General features: G+C 36.5%; 1 protein-coding gene across 2 annotated transcripts in view; it reads right to left on the bottom strand.

Moving 5' to 3' along the window:
- Positions 1 to 19,596, bottom strand: part of LOC107684853 (glycophorin-C-like) — a 26,917-nt gene extending 7,321 nt beyond the window's left edge. Inside the window, exons 1-3 of one of the 2 annotated variants that reach the window (XM_016481260.1) lie at positions 19,398 to 19,596; positions 16,072 to 16,212; positions 695 to 724 (exon numbers count right to left, since the gene is read on the bottom strand). In XM_016481260.1, coding sequence (XP_016336746.1) covers positions 695 to 724; positions 16,072 to 16,141 — 100 coding nt within the window. In that variant the 5' untranslated portion in view covers positions 16,142 to 16,212; positions 19,398 to 19,596. The remainder of the gene's footprint in view (positions 1 to 694; positions 725 to 16,071; positions 16,213 to 19,397) is intronic. The other variant, XM_016481330.1, reaches the window with a different exon arrangement.
- Positions 19,597 to 20,085: the final 489 nt, after the last annotated feature.

The raw sequence follows: 20,085 nt of genomic DNA, 5'->3' as shown, positions 1-20,085 counted from the left end.
TTTTTTTTTTTTTTTTTGCTCAGCCAGAGATCTTCTGACGCCAGGAAACATCTTGTGCACAAATTACCTCATTTGTACAGAAATCTTTCAAGCCTCTCTGACCATCATCAAAGTGCTGTTCTCAAAATGTTCTCGTAACTACACTCTGGAGGCAAAAAAGCATATTTTTTCCACTGACAGCCATGCACTTTGAATAAGTAACATATTGCTAATATGTCATTATCATATAGAAGATATTTTACCAGTGCCCAGTTTTGCTCTGGAAAGCTTTTGAAATGGACTGGATATTTGGAAATGAAAATGGATATAATCCTCTGCCTGCTGCCATTTACATCGCTGTTTAGAATCGTTGTTTTGGACTGTCCGTGTTCCTGTTTTGTCATCTACCACATAATTTTTTTTCTGTGCCTCCAGAGTAATTAATCACATGACATTTACAGTTCAGGTGATTGGCTCAAAAAACAACTGTGTCCAGACCTAAGCCCATAAATTTAAGTAGATTGCAGAAACCATTAACACCAATGGTCTCTACCTAGGCTTTACGATGCTCTCGGGAAAAGCAGCCCTGACAAAAGTAATATTTAACGGGTTAAATTAGATAGAAATATTGACTTAAGGTAAAAGATGCAGTTTTACATTGTAGTGAGATTAAGGCATGCTAGATATGTGAAAGTCTGTGAGCTGCTACACTTACCTCCAACTATGGCTTCAAAGTATGGTCCCTCTAAAGACAAGAAGAAAATATTCTGATGAAGCAAAATTGTATATGTCAAACTGAATTTTATTTTTTGAATAAGAACGCTCATATGACATATAATTTTGTAATATAGTTCTACTATTAATCTCCACTGATTTTAAGCATAAATGTCTCAACATTTGATCAAAGTTAACGTTATCAAAGTTAGCTCTGTTCGACCCTTTCTAAATGGCTAGAGTTCTGAAACTTTTTGAAGGAGTGCTGCAGTGCAGCCATGCAACTCTACAACAAGATCCTTCCTGCCTCACTGATCCCTCACAAAACACGTACTGTTGACTTTCCTCCTGTGTTATAATAACACACGTGAATCTTTCATGATGCTTTGTTTTTATAGACAGCTGTCTCCCCCGTTGTATTGCAGCCAGACTCATTCTCTCCATCACCATGGGGACAAAAAGCTTGTTAAAGAAAGTGATTGAAGATAATCCTGAATTATTGCAAAGGCAACATCTGCTGCCTTGACTTGACTTTCACTGAAGGACAGGCAAATCAAACATGTTGCTTTCAAAATGGAGATAGATCTAGTGAGACCCCAAAACTATTTTTAAACAGAAAGGATAATGCAGGTTTGACCAAGCAGATGCCCCCCAAACATGAACAATTAAGCTCCCTCATTAGTGTCTAATAACCGGTTACATTGTGATTAAAAGCTCATTGTGATATGGTGTTTACAGCGTGATTATATTTGGAGTAATTAAGGAGACACAGAACATTCACATTTGGGTAATGTGAAGGGCATGAAGGTGTGTTTGAAGGTATAACAACCGCTCATGTGATCTTTAATGTCTCCTTATGAGTTCAATAATTAGTTGTCCTTTAAAAAAGGTGTAGTGATATGAAAAAAAAAAAAAAAAATTAACTAAATAAATAAAAACGACAACCTCACAGAGGCTCTCAGCCAGTGAATTATTTATAAATCAATCAAGCACTTCCAGCTCCACCAAGGTTCTCTCTGCAGCATCTTTCCAAAACTATGAAATATCTCTCTAATAGAGAGTCTGGTTTGTTTCACAAAGTAGCACATGCTTTTACTGTGAGTCTTCATCATTATAGCATGCAGATGTGTGACCTGCTAACCTCCAAACTGTCCATAAAACCTCTCTTAGCTTCCTCTGAGTAGTGAAGTCAGTAGTGACATCTAATGAAGCCAAAAAAAAAAAAAAAAAAAATTGTACATTGTACTTTAAATTGTACTTTGAATGCTCTGGAAAACGGACTCCTGAACATATTGAAAGGCATATTTATTTAAACAGTTGGAGAACAGTTTGTGCTGTACACTCTGAGCTCTTCCAGAATATAAAAAGACAGACGCCTTTTCAGTACGATTATTAAAGTTGGAATGACATGAAAACGCCTATTATCTAAATGCATGCTTTTAATCTTATTGAGAATTATTCATCCACTTTTTTTTAATTAAAATATCACAACTTGTTCTGGTGAAACGAAATTCTGCTCTCCGGTGGTGACAAATGCTGGAGATCCCACTGCTCTCTTACAGTCGAATACAAGCTCACATTCAGATCTGCCTTCATCCAATCAACAACCAAGGCCGAGTCTATGTCATACATTTTTACATTTTTCAGCTTGTGCACTCCTCATTTTTGCTCATTAAAAAGTTTTACAAATAAACACAATGACCATATTTAAAACTTTTTTTACACCAACATGAGTTGTATGAGCAACCTAATAAAAGCTGTTTTTGTATATGGAATAGGCCACCTTATGGAGGTCATGACTGAGGTCACGTGAGGTGATCATCATGTTTTCTTACTATTGCACACCACAAGACCAAGGACCAACAACACAAACAAAAAAATGACCTAGTGCACCTTTAAAAATGCTAACATGTGCTTTAGCTGGTAGGAAAGTTTGGAAAGTTGAATCATTCAAAAGGGGCATGAAGGACACTGTTGTTTTTATATCTCACAGGTCACGTTTTCGTTTCCATTCAGTGAATAGAGAAGCAAACTGTTGAAATCTATTTAGGACTTGAAGCTGAAGGGTGGAATTTCTGCACCACTGGCTTCACCGAACCAAATTGCAAAAATAATGGTCGCTTTTCAAACAATCTTGCCACAAACTCACCACTGGCTGAGCCGATGCTACTCTATCGGATGCTGAAACAAATGAAGCAATGTTTTGATAGCGCCACAGCACAAATGTTAGCCGTCTCTGCATATTAAATTAAGATAGTAGATTTTTAATTATACTCTTCAGTTTTAAATCTATGACACATGGATGTGTGGCACAGGGAGACCAGAAATTTCAGGCTAAAATATATGATGGGTAATGGATATAGTTCTTATTTTAGAGCAGAAATTCTCAGTATAGTGGATATTAAGCCCGTTATAAAAGATCTTTGTAATTCACACTCAGCGTAGAGCCACAGCACCCCAGGACGGATTAAATCTCTGCTAAATTTGCCATGCAAACACGAGGGAGCCTGTCTCGCCTGGAGGCGTCCCCTCGTTAGCCTCGTTAGTGAAATCCGCCAGCCGCTGTGACATGGAGGAGGACATCTGTGCTGCGTGGCCAGATCTGAAGAACTTTTTTTTTCACAGCCTGCCATGAAAGCCGACGGGTTGGACCTGAAAGATGATGAGGGCCAAAGGCATTCCACCCTCTCTCTCACTTCCACCACACAGACCCACGGCAGAGCAAACCCAGCAGCAAGACATTTGCTTTCATCACCTTCCCAGAAGTGGAGCTAATCTTGCCCAAAGCCGGATTTTGAAGCGTACTGGTAATTGTCTCCCGATAGGATGGGCAGCAAAACCAGGAGCCAGAATGAATTCCAGTCCCTTCAGATCTTGGGTGGGAACCGCATTAAGCTGATAATTTTCCAGCTTGAATTAATGGAAATTTCTCATTGTTGCTCTGCCCAGTGCCCAAACTGTAAATCTGTCCAAATTTCAGCAAATTGGAGAACTACCAAAGCAATGGCATTTAGCTCTGATCTGAACATTTTATTCACCGGGACAACCAATGATCTGGCTGTCATCCGTTAGCCTCACACACATTGGATAACTAGGTTAAAAGTAGCCCTAAATAGTCTACTTTTAGACATCTACTAGAAATTGATTTATTCCCAAAGAACTTAATCAGTTCTCGAAGAAGACACCAAAAATATTGCTTCCTCTTGTAGTCCAGAATCTATAATTTTGCGTGCTGATTCTGCTGCTCTCTTTGATTTCACTAAATGTACCACAAAAGGCCCATCACCTCCCTATAGGCAGGCTCTATAGTACATTGTGAAAACCGCAGGAATAGAGGTCCTTGTCTCATCTCTGAGGTGATGAAGTGTCAGGGCAGGACTTCATGTTTCATGTAGAGAATTAACAGCTCCGATGTCTGTCAGGAAAGCACTCGACTGTGGCCATCTGCCTGTGCCAAACTAAGAGTGAAAACAGCCACTAAACGCCTCGCTAAACTCGCTCTTAGACACTCCTTTCCTCTCACTCTCTTTCTCTCTCTCTCTCTCTCTCTCACTTCTCAGATGATTGGCTGTTGTTTATTATTCATCATCCTTTTAAAAGAGCAGCTTAAAAATGGACAGATACAGGTGAACTTGAAAACTGAAAGTCCATCTCACATAGGCAATCTCTTATATACATATACATGCTGTACACGCACGCACGCACGCACGCACACACACACACACACACACACACACACACACACTCACACTCACTCGCACACACACACACTCACTCACTCACTCACTCACACACACTCACACTCACACACTCACCGCGCGCACACACACACACACACACACACACACACATATATATATATATATATATATTAGGTAGAGATATCAAAAGATATCACAGAGATGTTTGGTTTCAGTGAAAATCAACCCAGTGGCTTTCTTATAGTTTCCACTGAAAATTATAGTAAGATATATTTAAAAATTGAACAAATTACACACTTCAGCTTTAAACCAGCTAGTTGTAAAATGTAAGTCCAAATCCTTCTATGTGAAGAAGCATTAAAAGCTAAGCAGCTTCCCTTTAAATAGCCCATTACCAGTAAGGACATTGACAATAGATGATAACCTGAGGGAGCTGCAGAGAATCCTCAGCTTATAATGAACCTCTAACAAACCATACAAATGCTCAGTCCTAGTTAATCAACATATTTTAATTAGATACATTTCTCCGTGGTGCAGCAGTCACAGTGAGGAAGAATAAGGCCACCACATAGTCGAAAAATCTGTCGAATGCTCCAAAAATTCCTAATGGATTACACACTGTTTTACATATTTTCTGCTCTTCAGAGGAGGTAAGAATGAGAATTCATTCCCACAGTCCTTTAGTGCAAGCGTTCTTCAAGACAGTCCAATGGGAATGTTGGCGAGTCCTTGTAAAAGTTTAGTCAAAAGTTAAAAAATAAAAAAATTATATTTCTTATTTTTAAAGAAATGGTAAGGATGAAAGCATGGCAAGTGTGATACAGTATATTATAATTATCTTTACAGTAATAAATCTGTATAGGCTACATGATAAATAACAAATATAATTGTCTTTATATGTTGGGAAAAATCATATTTTGGTGCCTGTGTATCATGATCCCATGATCTCCTCATTCCTGCCATTTCATAACACTACGGAATTAAAAAGTTTGAAGGTTTAAAGTACAACTGACATACTGTCTTCACAGTGATATGTTTTATGTATTAAGCTCAGAATGACTTGTAACCCCTTATCAGACTTGAGATCGTGAAAAGGAAATATTGATCATCACGTTATTTACTGTGTCTGCAATGCACAGATCCACATCAAAAAAGGCCTCAAAACAGCCTTGAGTGAAAGCATGTAAGCCCATCAATAAATCTCTAATTTGCTGGTCAGGAGTTCTTCTCAGATTCCTCTGTGCCACCAAGGCTATTCAGACCTTTAAATCCTCCTCTTAAACAGGTTTTACGATAGTCACTTCTATCAGAATTGAGAGGACCAGTCACTGTATTTCTACACTGTATTGTTGGTGATGTGACTGCCCTGCAAGATCATATCAGAAAATTGATGATTGAGGAAGCTTGTGTCAAGGCCAAAGGATGCTCATCAGCCTTCCCATGTGATGAAGAATTGTCCTATCGAACCAGAAATCACTGACTTACACTGTTTTACACCTTTAAGGTGCTGTCGCATTAGCAAAAGTTTGTGGGCAAAAAAGTTCTATTGTCTACAGTCAATGTAGTGATGTATGAAGCAGAGCTCACACAGAAGGCACTTTAAACCAAGCAGTTTACTGTTTGCATAATCAACGTTAACCCATTGCAAAATCTGCATAGGGAAAACATCCACCATCACGCAAATTTCCTGATTGCTAATTAAAATAACTGGTTTTTGCCCACGAAAATGTGCCTAAGTACGTTAAATGTGATGCCACATATATAGAGAAACACATTTTCAAACATTACTTGGCAGTGACTTAACACGTTGGGTGCCTGACAAAACAAAACAAAACAATTTGTACATATATTTGCTTGAGAAACAAAAGAAGCTAAATTGCATTAGAGAGATGTTGGCATACTTAATATATTAATTTATTTTTCTTGCCTTATTGCGAGTTTTTTTTTTTTTTTTAAGCATACATAATAAAAAATTCAATATAAATTCATTCTTCAAGTAAATGTATCTTATTTGAAATTTTTTTTTACAAGAAAACAAGAAAAATAAATATTTTTCTTATTATTTTCTCTAATGCAAATTAGAAGAAAAGCTACTTTTTTAAATTATTCAGTTGAAATTATTATTCAATATTGAAAATACTTTAGTTATGCAGTAATATTACACCTGTGGTCAGCTGCATAAACTGCTTAGATTAGTGTTCAAAGTTAATCATCTAATTTTTAATTTTGGTCATAACTTTTTGAAGTCAGTCACATGAAAAAGTAGATTGATCTAATCTGAATCCAAAAGTGAGACTGATTACCACGTACCATGTTTATGCAACTGGCCACTTATGTTCATGTAAAGTACATTAACTAATTTAATTCTGGGTTAGAAGTAAGTGAGTTATTCATTGAGTCAGTAGGCCAGAGCTGAAGTAGCATAAGAAGGTTAATCACATCAAGCTATTGCATCAATTTGCATCATGCAACACACATACAGCTCACTGAGCACAGACAGGGCAGCCACCAGGACAGCACAGGTGCAAGCATATATTACACAAGAGCTCAATGGTGATTATAACCCTAAATTCATAACCATACTGGGCTGAGATGGAGGAGACAGAATGAGGAAACCACATGCTAGTCTCCCTCCGTTCCTAAAAGAAAAATGAGCCGAGTACAGAAGACAGGGAAGAAAACGGGAGTAATGGATGTGACTAATGGAGTGAGATTTCAGCTTGTCTTGGAGGAGGAGAGAGGGTGGGAAGCGTGCTGAAAGCTTGTGCTGTTACATTGAGGAGGGGAGAGAGGGACAGATTTCTGTTATTGAGCTGGGCAGTCTCATTAGGGAACCAGCACTGTAGAAAATTTTATCCTGCCCCCCTACCTCAACACAGATCTGCTGAAATGTCAACTCTGTTGAGGATTATATAACAGCAAACGGTATAATACAAATATATAATATTGGTATTTTTTAACCCTGTAACCCCACCCCTTAACTATATTGCATAATGCTCTGTTCACACCAAGAACAATAATAAAGTTAACAATAATGATGACTTTATTAGCACCCATCCATTGCTCTGTTATTATAAGTGTGTGCTGCGCTTTTGTCATCTGCTTAAAATGCTCAAGCTCTTTAAAGTTCGATTTATTCTGATGGGCTGTCAATGTTTTATCGGACATCAGCTGAAGAAAAACTTTAAACTGATTCCATCAATATTGTTCCTCTGTGCTGTTGTCATTATACAGTGGTTGTGGGACTCCCCTATTCTCATAGAATTGGAATGATTATTAAAACTATATGGATACAGATATCATTATTATAGTCCTTGGTGTGAACAGGCCTTAGTATATAAAAAAACAAAAAGAACCATCAAAGTTGTCTATGTGGCACATTCCAAAATATTCCAAGTCTTCTGAAGCAATATGATTTGGGTGAAGAAAAGTTTTTCACTGAAAATCTCCACTGCAGTTCGCAAATTTATTCAAACGTGTCATAATCAGATACCAGACACACAAGAGCCAATGGCATGTGACACTGTTGACATCAAAACTGTCGTGCAGCCACTTTTCAAAGGCTTCAATGTGTATGAACAAGATTTGAGAGCTACCATTAAAGGGAAAGATTTTCAGAGAATAATGACCTAAAAGTTGCATTGTTAAAGCTTGACCGCAAAAAAAAATAGCTGCAAAAAGCTTGATGTGCTTTCCACTGAATAAAGAAACTCATAAGGGTTTTGAAATGACCAACAGGGTGAACACAGCAGAAGAGTGATATCTGAAAGCCAGGTGAATATGACACAAGATTGATAGTGGTGCATTTCCTTATAGGCAAATTCAAACTGCCAAATGTTAGAACAGTTTGCTACAAGCGTAAAAACACTGAATTATGCCCTCATTTTCTGACCCATGACCCAGTTATAGTGTCATTAAGCAGGAAATCATCCTGCTGTTTGAACTTCATTTCGCTCAAGCTAAAATCATTCAGAATATACACGACCGTTCAAAAGTTTGGGCTCTGTACAATTTTTAAATGTTTTTAAAAGAAGTCTCTTTAGCTTATCAATGCGGCTTTGATTTGATTAAAAATACAGTAAAAACAGAAATATTATTTCAATTTAATACAACTGTTTTTTTTTGTAATGTAAAAAATTTATTCCTGTGATGGCACAGCTGTGATGGCTAAATTTTCAACATCATTACTCCAGTCTTCGGTGTCACATGATCCTTCAGAAATCATTCTAATATCACGATTTGCTGCTCCAGAAAAAAATCGTATTATTATCAGTGTTGAAATTGATTGATGGAGGTAAAAAAAAAGGTCATAATGAGTGAAATAAACTCTTATGTACTTACTATATGTTTAAGGTTAGGATTAGGGTTTGGCTTAGGGTTACTTGAATGTAATTATGCATAATTTATTGTTATTATAATAGTAAGTACATGTAACATGTGTAACAAGTACATCTCAAAATAAAGTGTTACCCCTAATAGCATATCCTGTAATGACAGCGACAGTTAAGTGTTAACATACTAATCCATCAAAACACAAAAACAGTTTGATTTTAGTGTTTGTTGGTACAGTGTGCACTAGCTTTATGAAAGAGTGTTGGTTTGAAAGTGGATCCACCCAAACAGCTGTGCAAATAAAAACACAAGCAGCTCACTCTTCCACACCATTACACAGCCACACATCTCTCTTTACTTCTATAACACCCTCACTTCCTATTCATAATCTTTACACAGACTCGTCTGTAAGTGGCCAGTAACAGTCACTTATATTGTACATTGACATCTATAGATTAGAAATGTCAGTTGCAGTTTTTCATTTTGCTAGCATGTCTGTATTTTTACTCCGGTCCTAACAGGTCACTTGGCTTTGTCAGCGTCCCAAAACTCTTGACTCTTTTAACCCTTACATAAGCTGGTGTGAATCACCCTTGAGAAACCGTATTGCACATCAAAGAGCGAATCCAACATATTCCTTTGAGAGGCGACACAATGAATCCGAATGGCCTCTGCTGCCTAGATGGCTTCATTCATCACCTGAATATGCCTCACAATGCCATGTGCCATAATCAAAGCAGCATAATTACTATTATGATATTCATTTCTATAGACGGCACTTGCCCTTGAGAAGGTCAGTCTATCATCTTTGGGACTAGGACATCTAATCTTTGCGAGCGGCGAAAGTGTGAGTAATAGATTGAGAATCGCAGAAAAATATGTAAGAGAAGGAAATTGCAAATGACCCCGAGGTCACTTGGCCACAGATACAGTTATTCAGTGGCCCAGAAATCAGATTGTGGTGCTGAGGGGGAGGGAAAAATCTAATTGAGAAAGAGGACTGGAGGCGACAGAGTGCACGTCTATGAAGATAAGAGGAATGTGGAAATATCCACAGGGACCTAAACCTGAGTGTACAGAGTTGTAAGGGTTTTAAAGTTTTCAGACTTTCCATTGCAAGTATATAAGTACAGACATGACATTACCATCTTCATCCACCTGTCCTGCAGGTAAAGGATTAGCCGTTTCACACCACAAGCATCAGCAGAGCGTATGTGAAGCAGCAGCATAGCTGCAACAGCATAACTTTTGTGCCTCTCCTCCTCATATATGCAATAATGAAAACCTCTGTGAAAAAAAAAACGGTCAGCTTACAGACAATACGCATGATGTAATTTTCAGGTGATTTTCAAGTGATCTGAACGCTCAAAATCAAAAAGTCCACTAGGTTGTGCGCATACACTAAACGTGTCCATCTGTGCTCACGGTTAATAGAGTATATTTTGATATGCCCATTCGGGTACAAGACGGAGCAGAAAATGAAGAAAAATGAAGAATATACAGGCTTAATTATTCACATTTTTGTACAGATTTAAACATATGATATGATGAGAAACCTTTTATTAATTAATAAAAATAAAAATGTTCTTTCAGTTTTCACTATTCAAGTGAATTAAAAGATTAGTTCACTTCCAGAATAAAAAAAAAATCTTGATAATTTATTCACCCCCAGGTCAGTTTCAGTGAAGCTTCAAAGGGCTCTACACAATCCCAGCCGAGGAATAAGTGTCATTGTGATGCCTGCGGCAACCACATGTGACGACCCCGGGCTGGACTCCGCTTCGTCCACGGTGAAAGCCGATCCGGCGATCGACAGCACAAAGTTGTAGTATTTCCTCAGCAACCAGCACGGATCAGCTCCAGGCATGACGAAGCAGATATCGTCCTATTTTGGAAGACCAAACAAAGTAGTTTCGCTTTTACAACGAAGCACACAGCGTCTTTACGACATGGCGGTGGAAACAACAAAACTACAGCGAGAATAAAAGTTACGCCTTCTTTCTTTGCGTGAACATTTGGGCAGCGTTATGCAAATCTTCCCACAGAGCGACGTAGGTATGTTGGGGCGTGTTAGAACGAGCCGTTTTAGGTAGGTGTGGCTGACTCTTAACTTTTATAAAGAATATCTCTTTGGATTTGAGACTTTAGTCTTTGCAACTTTACAGATCTTCTTTATGCACCAAGAGCTTGTAACACTCCAAAGAGAAAGGAAAAATTGAAATCGCATCATATGACCCCTTTAATTTCCCCATCATTTACTCCAAACACACCCCTATAGGGCGCACCACAAATTTTAAGAAGGGTAATGTAATAAATACATGCTGCTGTGACATTAGGGTTAAAGTTGCAATGAAAAGGAAGAAGTGACAGATCATTTTTTTCATATTGTGACGTACATCGAAGTGAATTTTTGAAAAAGATGTATGGCATGGACTGTATCAAGCCTGAACGTACCTGTGGGAACTTTTTTGCAATACGCGAAACATGTAGCGCTATGTACGTTTCGTGACATATTCGATGTGAAATGTCCATTGAGTGGCGCGAAAAGAGTGTTTGTTTTTTCCGCCCGAAACTGATTAACGTAGGCTACATAAGGTACATTTTATGTGACGTTGGTTTTGTATGAGTCACCCCTTTTCTGACTTGAAATGTCCAATGAGTGGCGCTATAACTGTAATACGTTTTAAAATAACGTACCATTTGCACTACACCTAAACCTACCAGATAGTATGAAAAAAGCGAATGTGATGTAAAAACGCAATCATACCGTTTTAGCTTGTTTTTCAATCTCTCATCTTTCAGCTCGAGTCAAGTTTTTCACGGGATTCGTACCCAAGAATTCCACATCCAAGTCCAATTCGTGCCGGCTGAGCTACCAAGCAAGTTTGTTATGTCCAGAAAACGAAACATATGGAGCTGTAATCATAAATGTGTACGAAAACAATTAGTGCTCGCTATTTTACAGCCTCTAGTGTTCATTGCTTTTGGAAACTGCAGTGATATGTACTTATTGGAACGTTTTTCGTATTTTGGGAAAAGGTTCCCACGTTATCGTGATGAGATCAGGTTTACTGCATCAGTTGTTGATTGAAAGGAGAAGATCGAAAATCCAGAACATTGAGTTAAGATATTTTGATTAAGAATTAAGGTAAAAAATAAAATAAAATAAAATAAAACGTACAGATGAATTGTTCACAACAACTGCATTTAGCCAATATATAGCATGAATTTGTATGTCATGTTAACTTTAAGGTAAAGTTTTATTAGGCTTACGGTTTGAGGGATGTTAAAAATGTTGTTTTCCTCAACAATCAAATTGCCTCGTCTGCTCATGACACCTATATCCTCCCCCAAAATGTCTGTCAGTTCCAACACATCTTGACAATTTTTTATTGACAATTTTTATTATCACAAAGAGCTCTTCACTATTCCCCTCTCTCTGCTTTTCTGCAACTGATTTCCTCAAACAATCTGGTGTTTCTCTCCATCTCTCTCTTTCCGTCATGGCCTGAGGTCACATCTGCCTGGGATTTGAGGCTCAAGTGGTAACCGTTACTATCTCACCCAACCATATGTCACGCATCTCGCCTCGAAAGAATACCTCTCCCTCTCTGCTCTCCACCACACTCTCAGATTCCCTCATTCAAGCTGAGAGTCAGTGAGTCTCTGAGAGGAAAAGCCTTTTCAATGAGTTTACTAATGGGCATGTGCTCTCATGAGCCAGTCAAGTGACTGCAGGCCCACTGAGGTTGATTATGGACAGCTGGTTGAGAACAGTGCCTGTTTCTGTCATAATAATATAAAGAGCATGCTGTTGATTCTCCAACATTCCTGTGGACGGACATACACATATCACATATCACATACAGGAAACTGATAAAGATGACACACAAAGAGACAAACAGGTTTAAATCTGTATTTCATTCCTAATGATATCATGCTATTTCAAAAGACTCATAATAAAACTGAAGAAAGCAGCTTAATTAACTTACTGCATTGCATCAGTGTTTTATTTAACAAAAAGAAAATATTTTAGCTGAACAACTTTTTTTGTCAGGTTTCTCAAATTTGTTTATTCAAAGAGTAAATAGTATAAGCCGATTTTAGATGGTGTTTAGCAACATTTTAATTTACAATACAATGAATCTTGTAGTCTTGTAGCCAATACTTTTGTTTTGTAGTGGTGTTAGAGATTTCATATTTCAGTATTTTTTTGATCAGTATCAGTGTTTTTTATTTTGTTAATGCTGAGTATTTGAAATAGATAATTTCTGTAATAATAATGATGTAAAAATATAAACAAAAAAATGTTTTTTGTGTAATTTTTAAATAGTTACAAAGTTTATAAAAACCATAAAATCAATAACTAAAATTATTATTAAAATAAAATGATTAAAATATTATTGAATTATTGTTTTTCTCATTATTATTGAAAGTTTGTAAAACATAACCATCCTTGAACTTGGCATAACGTAAGATAAAACACAGTTCATTAGTAACCTCTGTGGTCCATTACAGCTACAAACACAGATGTGCAGACTGCCCTTCATTTAACAGTTCCCAATTAAAAACAATGTCATGGCGTAAGTGTCAATGCAAGGTGAATGCGCATGCAGCTGTTGGACTGCGGCGGGATACAGACCAACAAGCGTTTTGTTTGCTATGTTTTCCATCACATACTGGGGGACTTGGATGCGAGGGCTTTCAGAACAGAAGATAAATCAACATTTTGGCTTGCTGTTTTGTTGCTGTGAGGAACACATACACACACACACTCAGTGTTTGTCCTGTAGCTAAAAAACATCTACAACCCCTCTGGTTCTAACTTTGTTTCATCCTCCACCAAGAACAAAGCAGTCTTGTCCTATTTCCCTTATTTGTTTTCTCTCTTCTCTTGGCCTAGCTTTTACCTCTAGTGTTTGAGCCATCTTCTTACTTGTTTGAGATCTATTTTATTAATCTCTAAATAAATTAAAAAACGTAACCTGTCACATCAGTAAGTCATCAATTAGCATCAAGATTGTACTACCCTCATCCGTATTCACAGACACAGCTTTTGAATGTTTATTTAAACTCAGCACTATGCCAACACACAACAGGTGATGACCTGCTGGCTTCTTTGAAAACTGATCCTAAGCCTGTGACCTAAAATACAACCTTGAAACCCATGGTCACCAATCTGTGCCATGACTTCATCACAATGCACACAGCATCTTTTTAGAATGACAAAAAAGAACAACAGAAAAGTATATCAAAAGATGTTAGGTATAGAGATTTTTTCTTAGGATTTCATGAATCCATTTCAAATAGTCACTTGTTTGTTTGTTAGGTTTTTTTTTTTGGTCACGTTGGAGTACAATAAAAAGTCAGTATTTCTTCTATTGTGTTTTTAAGCTCTTTTGAGTCTCAGTTTTCATTATTTCAAGAGACAGCAATCAAACGAAAGAAAGATGCAGAGTGAAAGTAAATTTCAATTGCTTTACAACATCTATGAGGTTCAGTTTTTAAAACTTTCCTCAGTATGAAATATCCATTAAAATACCATAACATACTGAGTATTTCTAGAAACATTAGAATGCATGAATATTCAATGCTTGAAATGCCACCTATAGAAATTTATAAAGATTAAATATGATTCAATATGTCAAAATGTAAGTATAAGGTTTCCCATTATGTAACTTTTAATGGACTACAGCATTTTCTGATACACTTTAATCTGTTCTGATGGCTATTTTAATTGTTTTAACAGGGAATAAACAGGCATAATTTCTCAACCTCAATCATGTAATTATGTTTTGGCACAATATTTTCCTGGTGTGGACAATGCAATTCAAATTCCAACTCATTTATTAAAAGGGAGGCCACATTTAAATTTTGAATTTTGTCTAACCTTATTCAGAACATTATTCATATGGATTATGATATATGATGCCCTTTTCAGTTGCTTTTTGCATGTTTTATCTCATCCCTTTTTTAGCATCAAGTATTTATAGACACTAACACACCTCCTTTCAATGTAAATTAGCCTCAATTAGCCTCATTCCCAAAACTTGCCACATCACAGTAGTCTTCTGCAGCCCCCACAACCCAGAACTGGCCTGTAAGATCGGACATTTCACCATGCACAGTAAACTCAGCACTAATTTATTATTTTTTTGGTGTGTTTTCATTGCTTTCTGATTTGCATAATTCTCTCTGGTGCTAAAACAACGTAAACAACATGTGTAAACAAAGGACGTTATCAGCTGGTACAATTCATTCATGGTGAATTATTCTCAAAGTGTACTAATACTGATTTCTGTTGATTATCAAGAGCCTTGCTGTATTTTGACTCTTATGGGCTTGTTATGCTGTCGGCTATGTTTTCACAGCTGGTTGTTTCCGATCTAGTAAACATATTCCATATCTCATATTCAGAGCTGTACCACACCACCATCACCCTCTGTCAAACAGATCTCTGGTAAGCCAGCAGTTCCAAATCTAGTACAACGCAACAACAAAAGGTCCACAAAATGGTTTGATGTTTCAGTTGTTTCACTATACCTTCTTGTGATAAAGCACATATGATTGATAGTCACATACTATACATAAGGAAAATATAACAGAGGTAGTTTTTTTTTTATTAATATACTGTTCAAATGTTTGGGGTCAGTAAGATTTGGTCAATTTAATGCTTTGCGGAACGAAAGTGTATTCATTTTTTTTTTTTTTAAAGAAATCAAGACATTCTTTCATCCAGCAATACATTAAATTGACCAAAAGTGACAGTAAAGACAGAATGCCATCATAGATTTCCATTTTCTTCCCCACACTTTCTATTCAGAATCTTAAAAAAAAAAACGTATCATAGTTTCCACAAAAATATTAATCTGCACAACTGTTTTCTACACTGATAATACTAAATCTTTCATGAGCACCAAATCTGCATATTAGAATGATTTCTGAAGGATAATATGACACTGAAAACTGGAGTAATGAAAGTTCAGCTTTTCTGAATGAAATTTTAAAATATATTAAAATTAGAAAACGGTTGTTTTGAAATATATATATATATATATATATATATATATATATATATACATAGCAGAGAATAATGTAAACTACAATCATATATCATACCTTACAAAAATATCACACACACATAAACCACACATCCGATGCTACACACATGCTTGCATCCATTGCCAACACACACAAACCACACATCCTCATTTCTGTGTGTGAAATTCAGAGCAGTCTGCTCTTCTAAATGTCACCAATCCACATCCAAACACACCCATTTGATAACGCTGCAGCGTGTGCTGACGCTCATTCAGTATAGTGCACAGAACTACAAAATACTTACGAATAGATATGAGTGATGTGTCAGATTTGCTTGTTACGCTACGTTCTGTGGAGTTGGCCATTACAGACATGCGAAGGAATATTTGGCAGTGAGATTGAGGGGGACAGCTGCGGGAGAGTGTTCTCAGGGATGATGAGATGTCTGTAGAAAGAAAGAGAGGGCAATTGCTTCACTCCAATGTGCTCTCAGGGAAACAGAGCGAGGAAATAGCAGGAGAGTGCCGTTTATGTTCCAAGATAAAGCACATAACAGATTACATCATCCAAATCGCAATGTGAATACTGAATAATATTTGCACTTAGTTTTCGAATGTTATTCCATTATTTACATAAGCTGCACTGCATGTTTAGATTATCATTGAGACATTATTTAGCATGTTTGTTTAGTAAGTTTTACTTTGGCTGATACCGATAATTGTAGGTCAAAGATCTCTATAATGTAAACAAAACCTGACTTGTTTTTCCCATTTAGACCATATAAAGAGAATGTGACAAAAAGGCAGCAAGATGCCACATCTCTAGCCAGCAATGTTGATCTGAGGCGTGTGTGGCTTCCTAGCTATTTTATGAATCTATGTTATGAAGTTCTTTCAAATTTCTGGAAAAAGCTCTGTTTTGTGACACAACAGGGGGTTGATAACGTCCTACTGGCTTTTGACTAGGTCAGAGGAGCGTATTAAAATAATTTGAAGGGACAAATCAGAGGTTAATTTTAAAGCTGCAATTATTCTTTTACATGTTCATCACTGTAAATCAGTAAAGTTAATCTGTGCTTTTTAAAGTGGATGCAACCGTCTTGCAGATGTCAGCGAGTCAGTGGTGGATACTGGCTCACCACCCCCAAACAATGTGCAGTCCACTTCTCTATTGCTTATTGGTTTAATGCGACTGCACTTGCTCTACACTACACTCTTAAAAATAAAGGTGCTTCACGATGCCATAGAAGAACCTTTTTGTCTAAATGGTTCCATAAAGAACCTTTAACATCTGAAGAACCTTTCTGTTTCACAAAAGGTTCTTTGTGGCGAAATAAGGTTCTTCAGATTACAAAAAGGTAAGAAAGAGATGGTTCTTTAAAGAACCTTTGACTGAATGGTTCTTTGTGGAACCAAAAATGGTTCTTCTATGGCATCGCTTGAAGAACCTTTTGAAGCACCTTTATTTTTAAGAGTGTATATGACCATTCACCCCTCTCAATGAAAATAAATTGGGTCCTGGCAACCTAATCTGGGTGGTGTTGGAGTCATAATGCATGTTACACACTAACATCAAAAAGTTGGGATCAGTAAGACTTTTTTGAGCAAGGTCATAAACTGATAAAAAGTGACAGTAAATGCATTTATAATGTTACAAAAGAATGTTACAACACTGTAAAAAAAAATCAAAAGTTGAGAAAACTTTAAAGTTTAAGGCAACCAGCTTCAGCAGATTTTTGAGTTTTCTCAACTTGTTGTTTTCAGTTTATACAACAAAAAAGTTGAGAAAACTCAGAAATCTCCTACAAAAACAAGTTGAGAAAACTAAAAAATCTGCTGAAGCTGGTTGCCTTAAACTTTTAAGTTTTCTCAACTTTTTTACAGTGAAGGTCACAGTGTGCACAAAAATATTAAACAGCAAAACTGTTTTTAACATTGATAAAAAATGTTTATCGAGCATCAAATCAGCATATTAGAATGATTTCTGAATGATCATGTGACACTGAAGACTGAAGTAGTGGCTGCTGAAAATTCAGCTTTCCCATCACATAAATAAATTACATTTTTGTTTACCTTAAATTGAAATAATATGTCACATTATTACTGTTTTTACTGTATTTTGATCAAATAAATGTAGCCTTGCTGAGCTTTTTTTTTTACCGACCCCTAACTTTTGAACAATAGTGTACCATCAGGTGACAATGTACGAATTTAAACAGGTTTGTTGATATAGCAACTGAAATATTCAGAATTCATTTGAACCAAATTGAGAGCTTATAAATCAGAATCAAATCAAATTAGAAAGTCATTGCCTTTACCCAGCTGGTCAGCTCTAAACGAAATGTTTAAATGGGTCATATGATGCGATTTCAATTTTCCTTTCTCTTTGGAGTCCTTATTTAGCCTTTGCTGACTTTTCTGGCAGTTACTAAACAAAGGAAGAGGCCTTTAAAGACCCTGGGCCTTATCACTCACTGTGAAACAAAGGAAGCATTCACAGTATTTCCTTCTCTCTGCTTCTTTCCTGAAATCCAGCGATGGATTTCTTTTATTTACATATATCAAAAGTATCATACACTGACATTCTCTTGTTTTTAGTTTGTAGTACTTGCAGGACATGAGGGCTAAAAACTTCAGTTTGAACGCTGTCATTTTAAAAAGATGGGTTTGACAAGGCTACTAATTTATAAACTTGTTAGACTCTATAAAGTTGTGTCAATGTTTATGCCTGCAGCTGAAGGAGGAGCTCTCATAAATGTTATATGCGATGATGGAAAACACGTTCTCACTCTCACTCTCTAATTTAAGATCACTTTTATTTACTTCCCTCTTCACGACTCAGTGCTAGAATAAAGCAATTTTAGCTTGTTTTAATTTTAGCTCTCTATTATTTAAAAACTGCACTGTTAATGTCAGCTGTGCTCAAATATAAGCTTTGTCCACCAGCATGACTGGCTTTTACTCTAATATTTACACTTGAAGCTTTTATACAAGCCTCAGGCAACAGGACATACTAGTCCTAAATTAAAAGGCATTTTTGAAAATAAATTCACATGTTTAAAAAAAAAATGTTATACAGGTTTGGAATGACAGGAGGTTTAGTAAATGATGACATAATTTTCATTTTTGTGTGAACTACCCTATAAGATAAATATAATTCGAAGAGTTGTCAAAGAGTTTACTATCAATGAATTAGAGAAATAACTTCAATATTGTGAAATATACTTTTCTGTGTGTTTGGAGTATATTGGAGTACTGGTGCAGCTTAATATAGCAGGGCAGATGTCACTTACAAGTGTTTGTGGTTATTTGCTGACCTGACTTTTTCATCTCTGTCACTCAACACTGTTAAACTACACACAACCCTCTCGAGGACCAGACACTTTTTTTAGATACGAAAGAAAGCCACAGATTTAGATATAAAGTTAAAATTTGTTCTGATGGGAGAAAAGTTGGGCAGATGTAAACAGTAGAAAACCTCTTGGACAGTTAAAGAATAGTACTTGTCACCATCTAAAAAAATCTTTTAACAATAATGTACCATGCTTTATATTTCATATTTAAATCTGCAAAGCAGCACATTTCATGACAGCAGGCTTTATTTTAAACACTGAAGTGAAATCTAACTCACCAACTTCTCTTCAACAGTTCTGCAACAAGTTCTCCCACAGCCTGCAAGCTGTTCTCCTGTCCTTTTTCTAGGAACAGAAATACTTCCTCAGTTGTTCTTTCACTTTCTAACAGGATGGAAATATTATCATGAATCATATCAGAGGTCTGTTTTTAGATCCGTTAAGTTTAAATGTATAGCAAGTGAACTTCCCCTTTCAGCCCACTCCTCCCTTAACATACTGCTTTACTAATAGTTTCTTGTGTTCGACCAATGGCTGGACAGACTCCTCCTCCTGAGTAAAGCACAACTACACAGACTCCTCCTCTGGAATAACACACAGCTGTTGTCAGACTGAGCTCAGGGAAAGAGGAAAACAGCTTGGCTAAGAGTAAAGACAGAGGCAGACAGCAATTGTTATGCAAGGGAAATGTGCAATTGTGAAATATGCAGCTGTGAAATATTGCATTTTTTTTCTATTTACGAATATTTTAATACTAAACAAAATATTAATAATTCTGTTTAATAATATTTTTAAACAAAACTTTTTTATTAATAATACTGTCAATCATTTACTGTCAATCAAAAAAAAAAAAAAAAAAATGAAGTTTGACATTAAAATGAGTTTTTACTTAATTCATGTGCAATAGCATTTAAAAATTTGGGGTTGGTACATTTTTTTATGTTTTTGAGAAAAGTATCTTCAGCT

Source organism: Sinocyclocheilus anshuiensis, unplaced genomic scaffold (genome assembly GCF_001515605.1).
Source record: "Sinocyclocheilus anshuiensis isolate Anshui unplaced genomic scaffold, SAMN03320099.WGS_v1.1 scaffold277, whole genome shotgun sequence".
Lineage (NCBI taxonomy): Eukaryota > Metazoa > Chordata > Actinopteri > Cypriniformes > Cyprinidae > Sinocyclocheilus > Sinocyclocheilus anshuiensis.
The sequence above is the reverse complement of the archived record's forward strand: the minus strand, read 5'-3'. Positions and strand labels throughout refer to the sequence as shown.